The sequence below is a fragment of the Phyllobates terribilis genome, unplaced genomic scaffold, assembly GCF_046119375.1.
Source record: "Phyllobates terribilis strain yellow unplaced genomic scaffold, ASM4611937v1 Scaffold_29__1_contigs__length_15306474, whole genome shotgun sequence".
Classification (NCBI taxonomy): Eukaryota; Metazoa; Chordata; class Amphibia; order Anura; family Dendrobatidae; genus Phyllobates; species Phyllobates terribilis.
The window spans coordinates 557,916-572,147 of NW_027362789.1; the positions used below are offsets into that span (position 1 = coordinate 557,916).

A 14,232-nucleotide genomic window follows, 5' to 3' on the forward strand; every position below is an offset into this window, starting at 1 on the left:
TCTTGTGCTCAGTCTTGTTTTATCCACCATTATTATGTTTTATACTTGTGTAATATAACGGTGGAGGTGGCAGGATTAGAGCTGATCATAGAGGTGACTTCTTCATCTATCTGTGACTTTTACAATATTTGTTTCAGGGTGAAGATCTGACCCATATTAATACTACAGAGACATATGTGAGGGGTGATGAGCGGTGTAAAGAGGAGATTCCTACATATGACTACCCAGGTGAGTAGTGACCACTAAATGCAGAGAAGTCACAGATTCTTCTCAGTCACCGGCTGTGGCTGCTTTATCGGTGGTGTAGTCCGGCCTTATCACAATCGTGTGATCACCATTTTGCCTCTAGACCACAACATTCTCTTCCACCCAAAACTGTTCAAATGATTTTGGGCATTGAAATCCTTTTCCATAGAACTTACAACCTGGAGGATCCACCTACTCACTGTGATTAGGAGACGTTACCTGCCCAGATCTGTAAACCACAAAGCCAGAAAATCACTTGAAGAAAAATATTATGATGGGCCTGTAAGAGAAAGCGGAGGGTAATGATGCTGTTGGCTTCCTAGATCCCTGATATCTTATTGGATGAATCTACCTTCTTTCCCTTCTGTGCTGCTGAATGTGCTCATATGGTCCCTACAAGACCAGGTCCAGTCTTTCTGGACAAACTTCACATTTATGATCTACAACATTAAATGTGCAGTGACGGCCAAGTGTGAATTTCTGTACAATAACAACAGAGTTTCCCTTTATCCTGACTTTTCAGTTTATTTTAAAACTGACTAACTTCAAACCAGATTGTGATAAACTAAAAACAAAACGTTACACCTGTGCCATGATATATCTTTAAGCTAAATTTAAGACGCCTCATCTCTGCACTATTATAACAAGTTCCCTTTGAACGTCTAATATTTCTTCTTGAAACTCATCTGACAGAAAATATTGGCCCTTACGATAGTTTAGATTACCAAGAGCCACCGAGCCCCATACTCCCAATTACCCCAGAGAGGTTTCACCACTAGTTACTCACTTATTACTGATGGAGACTGTTGAGTTTGATCATTTCAGTAGATGTTATAGTCTATACTCACAGTTTTGACTATAGTAGTTAGTGCCCAAAATACTCTGATTTAACCCCTTCCTGCAGCCAGTTTTGTGTTCCTATCTGGGCCCATTTTTTATGTCTGACGTGTGTCACTTTATGTGGTGATAACTTTGGAATTCTTCACAAAGGATAATAAGAAACAAATGGACCTTACAGATTATTTTCCAACTTCTCTTGAATCTGACAATACCCGATATACGGTTGTACACTACTGTCTGGGCACATAGCAGGTTAAGAAAGGAAAATGCGCCATTTTGCTATTAGGAATGCAGATCTTGCTGGGATAGTGTGCAGACACAATGTATTGGGGACATTGTTCGTTGTCACCTGGTAGCTCAAAAGATGGCTACCACAAACAGGCTTGGCACTCTCTACTCCATTTTAAAGATCCCAGGGTTTGCCTTGCTCATCATCCTTTAACCCCTCTACATGGATTTGGACTTAGACAGAAACCCCCTAAGCTTGGGCCACAGTGTTACCTAATGTTCTGTGGTGTGAGATGGCAAGAAGAATAGTCAGGTAGCCGGGTCAGAACCAGGGGGTCAGAGAAAATGCAAAATCACACAAGAGTAGTTATTAAACGGGCCGTAGTCACAACAGGAAACAAATACACAAGCCGGGAGCTGAGCACAGAGGCCTGAACCAGAGGAGAACAAGGCTGGATCTGGCAGCTTCCGGCAATATGCTTCCAGCTTTAGTAGGGTGCGGTGCTTTCTAATTGGCTGAAGTAGGGAGCAGATTACTCCAGCTGGACAGCACACACACCCATACTGCCAGACTGGATGGTACTACTGGTCCCAGCAACCCTAATCTTAGTGGCTGGACAGAGCCTGCGCCACCCAGAGCTTCTGGTTCTGACGTTTCCTCCATCACCAGCGCCACCTGCAGGATGAATAAGGCGGCTCCTGCTCAGAGAAGCAGACGTCACAGGAGCAGATCCCAGAGGAGATGGGACACACCACACCATACTAAATGTCATAAAATCAGAGCAGTAGAAATCTATGGGAGTAGTGACTATTTTGACTCCACAGGTACTTTCCGGAAATTAGCACGCAGTGGATGGTGGAGAGTAAAAATTGCAAATATATAATTTCATTACCCAACACATAGCGCCCAGATTGTGCTCCAGGAGACACACACCATCAATTAGGTGGGTTTTTCTCATTATAGTAATGCTGAATACATGGAGGCTAAATGTGGTTTGGGCGCACTGCAAAGCTCAGAAGCGAGGGGAGATTTGACTTTGGGAGAGTGGATATTGCTGGATTGGTTTATGGAAGCCATGTTGCTTTTCTAGAACCTTTGAGCCACAAATAATGTGGAAATCTCTGTTTTTCCATTGACAGATGATGGACCTGAGTGGGGACTTGTTTTTTGTGAGATGAGTAGAAGTTTTTATTGATATTATTTTTGCCTACATAACATTGTTTGGTGGCTTTTTGTTCCATATTTGGGAGGCAGAATGAACAAACAGTTGAACACCTCGCTCTACTGGTTCATCCTATGAGGTTTTCTATTAGACTGTGAACTGTCATTGTTTTGGTGATTAATGACGGCTAACATGGGGCAAAATAAAAAAAATCACAGAAAAAGATACCGCCTTACTAACACCAATAATCGTACCAATTCATGGAGGGGGTGGTTGCCTAGTATTAAAGATGCACACAGCTGAAGCTTGCATAGGACGCCAGTTACACAGGTAGGTGTGATGCACAGTGTCTGGCTTAGGATAGTGATGATGCCCATACTATTACATCAGGAAGGCTTCCCAGCACTATATAAGTGCTCCCCACATGGACAGACACCCCAGTACACCCAACCAACACTAAAATGCTAATGCGTTTATCTGATTTGGTGTTGGTAAGGCTGATTTTTTTCTGTGATGTTTTCTTTGTAGATAATGATACTTTTTCATAAAGTACATTTTTATGGAGAGTTTAAGTAGAAATATTCAACAATATAAATTTTAAGGATATGTTATTCATAAATAATAATTGGTTTTATTCTTGGCAGATGACTGTACCAATAGATCAGAGGAACAGCTGAGATCTTCAATTTTTAAATCAGATGATCTTGAGATCCCACAGGACACAATTGAAGTGAATGCCATTGCTCCAGATATACCATCATCCCTTCACAGCAAAGATCTGTCTTCTGATCCTATGAAACAGGTCCTGTCTTCTGATTCATTACCGACTACTAAGGAAAATCAAAGTCACAAAATAAGCATTAAAAAACTAATTGCTCCTAAAGCAAAGAAGCCATTTTCACTTTCAGAATATGGAAATAGTTTTCCACTCAAAAAGTCTTTTCTTAAACATCAAAGCATTCACACAGCAGAGAATAGATTTTTTCGTTTCAAGTGCGGGAAATTTTTTAACCAGAAATCAAATCTTGTTAATCACCAGAGAAGTCACACAGAGGAGAAGCCATTTTCCTGTTCAGAATGTGGAAAATGTTTTAGCCGGAAATCAGATTTGGTTAAGCACAAGAGAACTCACACAGGAGAGAAGCCTTTTTCCTGTTCAGAATGTGGAAAATGTTTTAGCCGGAAATCAGATTTGGTTAAGCACCAGAGAATTCACACAGGGGAGAAGCCTTTTTCCTGTTCAGAATGTGGAAAATGTTTTAGCCGGAAATCAGATTTGATTAAGCACAAGAGAACTCACACAGGAGAGAAGCCTTTTTCCTGTTCAGAATGTGGGAAATGTTTTAACCAGAAATCAGATTTGGTTAATCACCAGAGAAGTCACACAGCGGAGAAGCCTTTTTCCTGTTCAGAATGTGGAAAATGTTTTAGCCGGAAATCATATTTGGTTAAGCACAAGAGAACTCACACAGGGGAGAAGCCTTTTTACTGTTCAGAATGTGGAAAATGTTTTAGCCAGAAATCAGATTTGGTTAGGCACAAGAGAACTCACACAGGGGAGAAGCCTTTTTCCTGTTCAGAATGTGGAAAATGTTTTAGCCAGAAATCAGATTTGGTTAAGCACAAGAGATCTCACACAGGGGAGAAGCCTTTTTCTCGTTCAGAATGTGGAAAATGTTTTAACCAGAAATCAGATTTGGTTGAGCATGAGAGAATTCTCACAGGGGAGAAGCCTTTTTGCTGTTCAGAATGTGGAAAATGTTTTAGCTGGAAATCAAATTTGGTTAAGCACCAGAGAATTCACACAGGGGAAAAGCGTTTTTGCTGTTCAGAATGTGGGAAATGTTTTAACCAGAAATCAGATTTGGTTAATCACCAGAGAACTCACACATTAGAGAAGCCTTTTTCCTGTTCAGAATGTGGAAAATGTTTTAGCCGGAAATCAGATTTGGTTAAGCACAAGAGAATTCACACAGGGGAGAAGCCTTTTTCCTGTTCAGAATGTGGGAAATGTTTTAGCCAGAAATCAGATTTGGTTGAGCACGAGAGAATTCACACAGGGGAGAAGCCTTTTTGCTGTTCAGAATGTGGAAAATGTTTTAACCAGAAATCAGATTTGGTTAAGCACCAGAGAACTCACACAGGGGAGAAGCCTTTTTGCTGTTCAGAATGTGGGAAATATTTTAACCAGAAATCAGATTTGGTTAAGCACCAGAGAACTCACACAGGGGAGAAGCCTTTTTCCTGTTCAGAATGTGGAAAATGTTTTAGCTGGAAATCAGATTTGGTTAAGCATAAGAGAATTCACACAGGGGAGAAGCCTTTTTCCTGTTCAGAATGTGGAAAATGTTTTAGCCAGAAATCAGATTTGGTTGAGCACGAGAGAATTCACACAGGGGAGAAGCCTTTTTGCTGTTCAGAATGTGGGAAATGTTTTAACCAGAAATCAGATTTGGTTAAGCACCAGAGAACTCACACAGGGGAGAAGCCTTTTTGCTGTTCAGAATGTGGGAAATGTTTTAACCAGAAATCAGATTTGGTTAAGCACCAGAGAACTCACACAGGGGAGAAGCCTTTTTGCTGTTCAGAATGTGGGAAATGTTTTAACCAGAAATCAGATTTGGTTAAGCACCAGAGAACTCACACAGGGGAGAAGCCTTTTTGCTGTTCAGAATGTGGGAAATGTTTTAGCTGGAAATCAGATTTGGTTATACACCAGAGAACTCACACAGGGGAGAAGCCTTTTTGCTGTTCAGAATGTGGGAAATGTTTTAGCCAGAAATCAGATTTGGTTAATCACCAGAGAACTCACACAGGGGAGAAGCCTTTTTCCTGTTCAGAATGTGGGAAATGTTTTATCCAGAAATCAGATTTGGTTAAGCACCAGAGAACTCACACAGGGGAGAAACCTTTTTCCTGTTCAGAGTGTGGGAAATGTTTTAAAGATCAATCTGCTTTGGTTAAGCACCAGAGAACTCACACAGGGGAGAAACCTTTTTCCTATTCAGAATGTGGGAAATGTTTTGTGAAGAAATCATCATTTCTTATTCAGCAAAGTACTCACACAGACGAGGAGCCATTTTCATGTTCTTAATGTGGGAAATGTTTTATACGGAAATCAACTCTTAACAAACTTCAGAGAAGTCACACATTGGAGAAGCCTTTTTCATTTTTAACCAAAAATTGTATCTTCATAAAGGGGTTGTCCACTACTAGGACAACTCCTTCTCATTCCTCATGTTTGGCCTTGTTAAAATAAAAACACACATACGCACTTCCTATTCTGGCGCCGTTTCCATCGCGTTTCCGTAAGGTTGTTACATCACACAATATTGTTACGTCACACAATCCTACTCTCAATCAACGCCACCTTTAGACGTATTGTACATCACCAGAAAGGACATGGCCTGGACATAGCACCAAGAGAACGCACACACTTAGAGCACTCTCTTCAGACCGTGCTCCTGGGGGAATTATAAGCTATTTACAGCCTCCAACATGCTGTCTGATATGGGAAAGAAAGAAGAGATCAGAGGTTAATCTGAGGTCCCCCACCTCTGTCAGCATGTCTGGTATGCAGTGTTTCTTATCGAAGGTCTTATCTTCCTGCTCTGGAGCCATTACTGCCTCACCTCAGGGTGGAAAAAGAAGCAGTCTTAACCCTCATGATGCCAGACAGCTCCAGACTGTAAGTCCTGCACCAACTTCTCTCTTAATGTAGGCCTCACAAGAAAACAGCTCCACAAATCTCCCTGTACTCTCACCAAAGCCCCCATACTGAGCAGTGCTTGCTTCACAGGGACATTTACCCCCCAGCCACAGGTTATTCTGATATGGGGAACAACATAACTTATTTGTATATCAGATTGCATCTATCCCTACTAAAGAAGATATGGAGCAATATATTCAGAGGCTGGAGACCACATACAATACTGAAACATGTCCCCTCACTTCTATCCTGTCACAGCTTACTGACAAGGTACAGAGATTAGAGGATAATGTCGTCCAAGTTAGAGGCCATCATAATGCTCAGAAACTAACACTGGATCTTCACAGCCAGTAAATAAACCATCTGTTTAATATCATTGATGACCAAGAAAATCACAATAATATCTGGATAAGGGGTATACCTGAAAGCATCAATGCACAAGTGATTATGCCAACACTGCGATCATTATTCATAATATCCTTGGTAATCCTATTGATAAGGAGGTGGAGATTTAAAAGGCGCACCGTACAATAGGCAATCATGGCCCAGATCTTGAGCGTCCAAGGTACATTATCTGTCACATACACTTTTTTCAATGTAAAAGAGGCCATTGTGAGGAAAGCAGAGGAGTTGGGTCCTGGTGATTTCAATGGAAAACGCATATAATTGCTCACATATCTATCCTGAATGACACTTGCTAAAAGAAGGGTATTGAAACCACTACTTTATACCTTCCGGGAAAATGGCCTGATGTACTCCTGGGGGTACCCATTCCAGCTATATATTTTCAAAGATCCAAGCAACATGAGACCTATTTGTGATGCTCTGGACATTCCATATATCTGACTGGCCACCTGCTCCACCATTGCCACAGAGAGTTCCAGCACGTCACAGAAGGCGTTCAATGGATCAGGAACTCGATGGTGATGCAGCCAGATGGGAAAGGAACCTGCCAATCATATGAGCTCCTGAAATGAATCTTGTCTTCCCTGATGAGAGACAGTTTGCAGATGCTTACTTATTTCTTTAAGCATATAATTAGATATATCTAAATAGAGCATTAGGTGCCACTCTTCCACTATATAGAATGTCTAAGTTCATATAAGATCTTAGACAAGCATATAAGTTGAGTTCACATGATACTACTGTAATATCAGGCTGTATTACATTACTTGCTTTATATTCCATGGTTCCACCTAATAGGAATCCTAGAACTGAAAGTTTGACTTACGCCTGTAAAGACAACCCCCAGTTAGGGACTTGCATTGGGATCTGCTTGTTTCGCAATTTCCTACTGTTTTGATATATTCATAATCTATACTTCTTAGACACTGAGAGGTAGACGTTACTATCTACCGTCTATACTTCATCTTTTCTCTTAATCTTTCTTTCTTCCATTCCCCCTTTTTTTCATATAATATGGCACAACTCAAACCTTGCTCATTGAATGTCAGAGGACTTAATGTTCCTGAGAAAGAAGCTCAAGTGTTTTATCGTAGGCATAAACAGCACGTACATTTTCTCTTTCTTCAGAAGTCACACTTTAGAGGCGATCATATACTGTACCTCAGATTATTAATAGATATTATTCATCTTGGCGTCCCAGAAAAATGCAGTTTTGAAGTCTAAGGTGCTGAGTATCGGCCGCCACAGATCACTGCTGCATACTATTGTAGAAACACTGTCTGCCACGGAGAGGAGGTTCGTGTTTGTTAAGATCTCCATCTACTCCAAAATTTTGACTTTAGAAAACTTCTATCTCCCTAATTGTGACCAAATTAAGACAGGTCGTCATTACTTAAACAAACTAAAATATTTTGCGGAGGACCTTATCATCATTGGAGGTGACTTTAATTTTGTCTTGGATCCTTCTTTAGACCCGTCCCGGGGCTGGTGTCATCAATCTAAAACACAAACAAAAGCTTTGCTAATTGTGCTTTGGTCTCAACCGGGCGATGTATGGAGGATACTACATCCAGATGTAAAGGATTATACCTATTATTCTCCTTTACACAATATGCATAGCCACATAGTCCTTTTCTTAATTAGCCATCACTTGCCTACATGGCAACCTACATCTCAGGTAGGAACTGCTGTGTGGTCAGATCATGCTCCTGTATATTGTAATCTGACTATGCTGCACTTCACCAAGGCTTCATATGTTGGAACCTAAATGATAATCTGCTGAAAGACTCACTCTGTGTCTCAGACCTTCTTGAGACTATAGACTCCTTCAAATATATGAGCATGATGAAACTGCCTTACCATTTAAATGGGAAACACTCATATGCGTCATCAGAGGGATAATAATAAAACATAGATAAAGGCTAAAAAAAGGAGAGAACAGCTAAAGTCTCCCATTTGCTTGAGCGGATTGATCTCCTTGACAAACAACATAAACGATCTGCTTCCCTCCAGGTATATGTAGACCTGCTTAACGCTAGAAGGGAGCTAAAGTAGTTTCATGGATGGGGTACTTGCAAATATTGTGTAATTTCAGGGCACCTACTTATGGAAGGAACCAAGTGGAAGCTTCCATTCTCGGTACTAGATATGGGGCCTCCTCGAGAAAATGACTTAAAATGTCGTACACTAAAGTTAATATATAAGGCGCGGGATAGGGGTAAAAATATTCTGGGAATTGGAAAGTACATAAATTATACTCCTTTATGGCACAACTATAACTTACCAGAGCTACATAAACTAAAAAATGTTAGTGAGTGGGAGGATAGGGGTATATGTTTGGTGTCACAACTCTTGAGGGATGGATTATTCAAGATGTTTGAACAAATAAAAGCAGGGTTTAACCTTCTGCATAGGGTGTTTTATCAATATCTGCAATTACATCTTGCATATAGTACACAACTAAAATAAATGCCATACTGATTGACATCACCCAATAGACACCATTACTACATCGTTGGATACCAAAGGTGTAATATCCCTTATTTATAGGCAGTTACTGGCCCTACATTTGGATAAATATCCTTTGATAGTTGTAACGGATCCGGAGGTGGAACCTCTGAGCTGCAATACAAAGGGGAAGTCCTTGTAAGGAAGCGGGTGACTCCCAGGGAAGGCAAGCAGGAAGTCACAGCAAGTGACGGGGACAGTCTCTGGGTAAGCAGGCAGGTGGTCACGGCAAGTGACGGGGACAGTCTCTGGGTAAGCAGGCAGGTGGTCACGGCAAGTGACGGGGACAGTCTCTGGGTAGACGGCAGGAGGTCACGGCAAGTGACGGGGACAGTCTCTGGGTAGACGGCAGGTACCTTCAACCCAGCGGGCAGATAGACACGGCAGGTACTGGCAGGTGCTTCCGGGTAAGCAGGTGGATAGCCGTGGCAGGTGCTGGCGGGTGCTTCCGGATAAGCAGGTGGATAGCCGCGGCAGGTGCTGGTGGGTGCTTCCGGATAAGCAGGTAGATATACTCAGCGGGTGCTGGCAGGTGCTTCCAGGTAAGCAGGTAGAGAGATACAGCAGATGCCGGCAGGTAGTAGACAGGTGACAGGCAGGGATCAGGCTGGACTAGACAGGCTAGCGGAGGGACCTGAGGGCTGAAGCAGAGGTGAAGACACAGTGTGATAACTGTTGCTCGGGCACCTCCATTTTGGATGAGGTGCCTTAAATGTGGGAAGTCCTCTGGCCATTGGCCGGGGACTTTTTATGAAGACGCGCGCCGTCCTTTTAAGAGGGGGGGGGAGTGCGCGCCCTAAGCACTCTGCTGGAGGAGGAACGCGTGCCGGCCACAGCAGGGAACGGAGCGCAGGGAGAAGCCGTGCCAGGAGCCGGGGGGTGAGAGAGACGGTGTCCCTGTCTGACATGGGGCAGAGACGCCACTGCGACGACAGAGACAGGAGCGCTGGAGGAACCCACGTGAGGAGCGCGGAGGTGAGAGGGACGGCGTCCCTGCCTAACAGAGGGCAGGGACGCCGATGCTACAATAGTTAAGACATGGGAGGGGGATGAGGATCCTTTATCTGAGGAGCAATGGGGGAAATACTGGATTTGACACCGAAACTTTCATTGTGAGAGTCACAAAGATTGTCCCGAATTCTTCTTATTCAGAGAGCATATAGATCCCCAAGTATTTTATTTAAAATTGAAATACAAATGGATGACACATGTCCTAGATGTGGTTAAAATGATGCCCACCTGATGCATATGACGTGGGAATGTGTAAATATTGGCGACTACTGGAAGGGGGTGATCGCTCTTGTACTATCTGTATTTGGGATACAACTTCAGTTGGAACCTAAAATCTGTATCCTAGAACTCCTGGGAGAAGACGTAGACTTAGACTCCTATATGGCAGTAGATAGCTCAAAAATATTATTCCAAGCCAGAAAGTTGTTGGCACTACATTGGATAGACAATTCTCCCCCAACGATAACAGAACTAAAATCCAGGATAAATAACACTCTATGCTTGGAAAGTGGAGCTTATATTAAAAGGAACTCTCTTAAGAAATCCATACACATATGGGAACAATGGTTAATTACTCCAGGTATTGCTTCAGAAATACTATACTGGACCATTTGTACATATCCCTGCGGAAAACCAGGAATTGATATCCTTTATACCTAAGGTGTCAGCAAATAATAATTGTCTCAGTCCACACAATTGCCCCTTTTTAGATACAGTGCTGGCCAAAAGTATTGGCACCCCTGCAATTCTGTCAGATAATACTCAGTTTCTTCCTGAAAATGATTGCAATCACAAATTCTTTGGTATTATTCTCTTCATTTAATTTGTCTTCAATGAAAAAAACACAAAAAGAATTGTCCTAAAGCCAAATTGGATATAATTCCAGACCAAACCTAAAAAAGGGGGGTGGACAAAAGTATTGGCACCCATTGAAAAATCATGTGATGCTTCTCTAATTCATGTAATTAACAGCACCTGTAACTTACCTGTGGCACCTAACAGGTGTTGGCAATAACTAAATCACACTTGCAGCCAGTTAACATGGATTAAAGTTGATTCAACCTCTGTCCTGTGTCCTTGTGTGTACCACATTGAGCATGGAGAAAAGAAAGAAGACCAAAGAACTGTCTGAGGACTTGAGAAACCAAATTGTGAGGAAGCATGAGCAATCTCAAGGCTACAAGTCCATCTCCAAAGACCTGAATGTGCCCATGGCACTGTGGCTAACCTCCCTCTTTTTCTATTGATGTCCCAATAGGGGAAAAAAAGCAGTGAGATATTTATGTGCAAATGTAAAATTACTGTTCCAAAACCTTGTACTATAGAGCGATATTGGGTTTTATATCATTGTAAACCGGTTCTTGTATTGTTTACTGTTTTTTCTTTCTTTTCTTTTTTTTTTGTCACAAAGTTTGTATAAGAAAAACAAAATGTTGGTCTTTCTTTCTTTTGTTAAATAAAAATGATCTGATTGAAAAAAAGAAAGGAGCGAAGGTCTTTACTAGATCAAACGTATAAAAAATGCCAAGATCACATGTGAAGGTACTCGTACGAATTCACAGATAAATGTGGTCTCTCATTGACAAGGAAGTTACATCCACGGATGCAAAGGACATACGGCTCCGGCAAAAATTAAGAGACCACTGAACAGTTTTCTATTGGAAAGCATGGAAAGACTGGTGGAAAGCATGGAAAGACGAATGAAAGCTGTGATTAAAAATCATGGTTAGTCCACCAAATATTGATTTCACATTTAAAACATGAGTAATTTGAGGTCTGAAAGCACTGTTTCCTTTTTAGTACTTTGACATTTTACTTTGACACTTTATCATTTGCTGCAAATAAATCCAAAATTTTTAGCTTTGAATTTCGGAGACAAGTTGTCAGTAGTTTATAGACTAAAACAACAATGTACATTTTACTCTATAATATACCTATAAAGAGAAAAATCAGAGAAACTGAAAATTCTGCAGTGGTCTCTTAATTTTTGCCAGAGCTGTATGTATCCAAAACAAAAGGAGCCCCACTGATATAAATTCATAACCCCACTGACATAGTCGACGCATTTCATTGCTGTTATAGCTCACTACATAATATTCATGGAAAATATATACATTTTCTTGAAACAAAAATTGACAAATATATTATGGACACTGCCTTTCCTTCCTTACAGACCCCTGAGCAGGAGGTACTAGACAAAGCTTTCACTGAACAACAGATAGGACAGGCCAATAAATCATTCCCTATCGGGAAGAGCCCTGGGCCAGATGGATTCAATAATAGATTTTATAACATGTTTGCACCTCTGTTATTACCATTAGTGTTCAATAATATCTCAGAAGACTCCCCCTTTGCCCCCCAATCACTTGAGGCTCACATAACAGTTTTATCAAAGCCTGGAAAAGAACTAAATGCCTGCCCTAATCTTCATCCAATATCATTAATATACGTTAAAATATTCTCTAATATAATTGCATCATGGCTCTCCCACTACTTACCCTCAATTGTTAGCAACGATCAGGTTGGCTTTGTTAAGGATAGAGAAGTGCGTGATAATACAAATAAAACGTTGTTAGTTTCACATGCAAAAAAACAGGGGATCCTAATGTGCCTTGTGTCTGTGGACTCTGAAAAAGTGTTTGACAGAATACACTGGACTTTCTTGAAGAGCACCTTACGAAAAATTGGGTTAGACTCTTTCTTGTTATCTAAAATTCTATCCTTCTACACTGACCCTAAAGCGATAGGGTAAACGGCCTTCTATATGACACATTTTCTATTAAAAATTAGATAAAGCAAGAGTGTCCCTTATCACCTCTCCTATGCACATTGGCGATGGAACATTTCGTGGTAGCATTACATAAAAATCCAGATATTAGTGGAGTTACTATAGACTCACATCACTATAAACTAGCTCTATACGCAGATGACTTGTTGCTCTATTTTGAAACCCAATTATCTAATTTCCTTCTATACTAAATGAATCATTTCCTTCTATACTAAAGGAATTTGAAGAATTTGGCCAAGTAAGCGATTTTAAAGTAAACTACTCTAAATCAGAAGCAATAACATAAGACAACAGCTAATTTTTAACTTTCCCTTTTAAGTGGCAGAAAGACACATCTAAGTACCTCGGTACACAAATTCCAGGGAACATGGATGATCTGTATAGCTTAAATTATATCACTGTTCTTGAATAAACTCTTCAAAATTTAATGAATTATAAATTCAATCCCTTGTCCTGGTTTGGTTGTATTTATGTGATAAAATGGACATTTTGCCAAAACTTCTTTATATATTCCAGACCGTTCCTGTCTGCGTTGCTCAGACCTTTTTCTCCCATCTCGACAACGCTATTAGGTAGTATGGGGAACGCCGAGGTCTAGGATACGTTTTAAAATATTGTGATGTTCCAAAAATAAAGGGGGGTACTAGTATGCCTGATCTAAAAAAATTACCATCAATCTTTGATTCTTATGAGAGCAGTGGACTGGTTCACGTCTGTGGTACATAAGCAATGGGTGAAACTGGAAGGGGACCTCTATCCCTGGATACTCACATCTCTACCTTGGATTGACTAAATACATGTACAAACTAAACAATTACCAATACCCACTCAACACTTTTTGAAAACATGGGATCAAGTCTTAATCTCTTCATCTATACCACGTAGGTTGGGTCCATTAACGCCCTTGTTTGGCAACCCAGATTTTCCCTCTGCTTCAGGTACGGACTCATTTCTAATCTGGGACTGATCTGATGGGGTTAGATTGAGACACGTTCTCATGGGATCAGGCTCTTTTCCTTCCTTTATAGAACTTCGTGGCTCCTTTCCAATTAGGAGTCTATCCTGCCTGGCTTATTTCCAGCTCAGGTCATTTATAAATTCTCACATGTTACTAGTATAAAAGATGAACTCACTCTGTTTGAACCCTTAATCACGCAAGTAGGTCCTTGTACTAAACTTCTATCTTGCATACACAAAGCAACACAAATGGACACCAGCGATGACCCTCTACCCTTTACTGGGGTTGGGAGAAGGAATTGGGTAGTCAAATTTCAGAGAAGGATAAGCAAAAAACATACATAATGCTGGAAATGTCACTGACTGTGGAGACGTCT

At 41.0% G+C, this 14,232-nt stretch overlaps 1 protein-coding gene across 1 annotated transcript; it reads left to right on the forward strand.

The window, feature by feature from the left end:
* The first annotated feature begins 34 nt into the window (after positions 1-34).
* LOC141178675 (uncharacterized) lies at positions 35-7,047 on the forward strand. Its single transcript, XM_073660563.1, has 3 exons — positions 35-49; positions 138-228; positions 3,122-7,047. Exons 1-3 carry the CDS (start codon positions 35-37, stop codon positions 5,569-5,571), a joined length of 2,556 nt encoding a protein of 851 aa, XP_073516664.1. The 3' UTR covers positions 5,572-7,047.
* Positions 7,048-14,232: the final 7,185 nt, after the last annotated feature.

Excerpts from the sequence above, each read along its gene's own strand:
- LOC141178675 (XM_073660563.1), top strand. Across the intron at positions 229-3,121 it reads TCCTACATATGACTACCCAG|ATGACTGTACCAATAGATCA; the intron begins GTGAGTAGTGAC and ends TATTCTTGGCAG.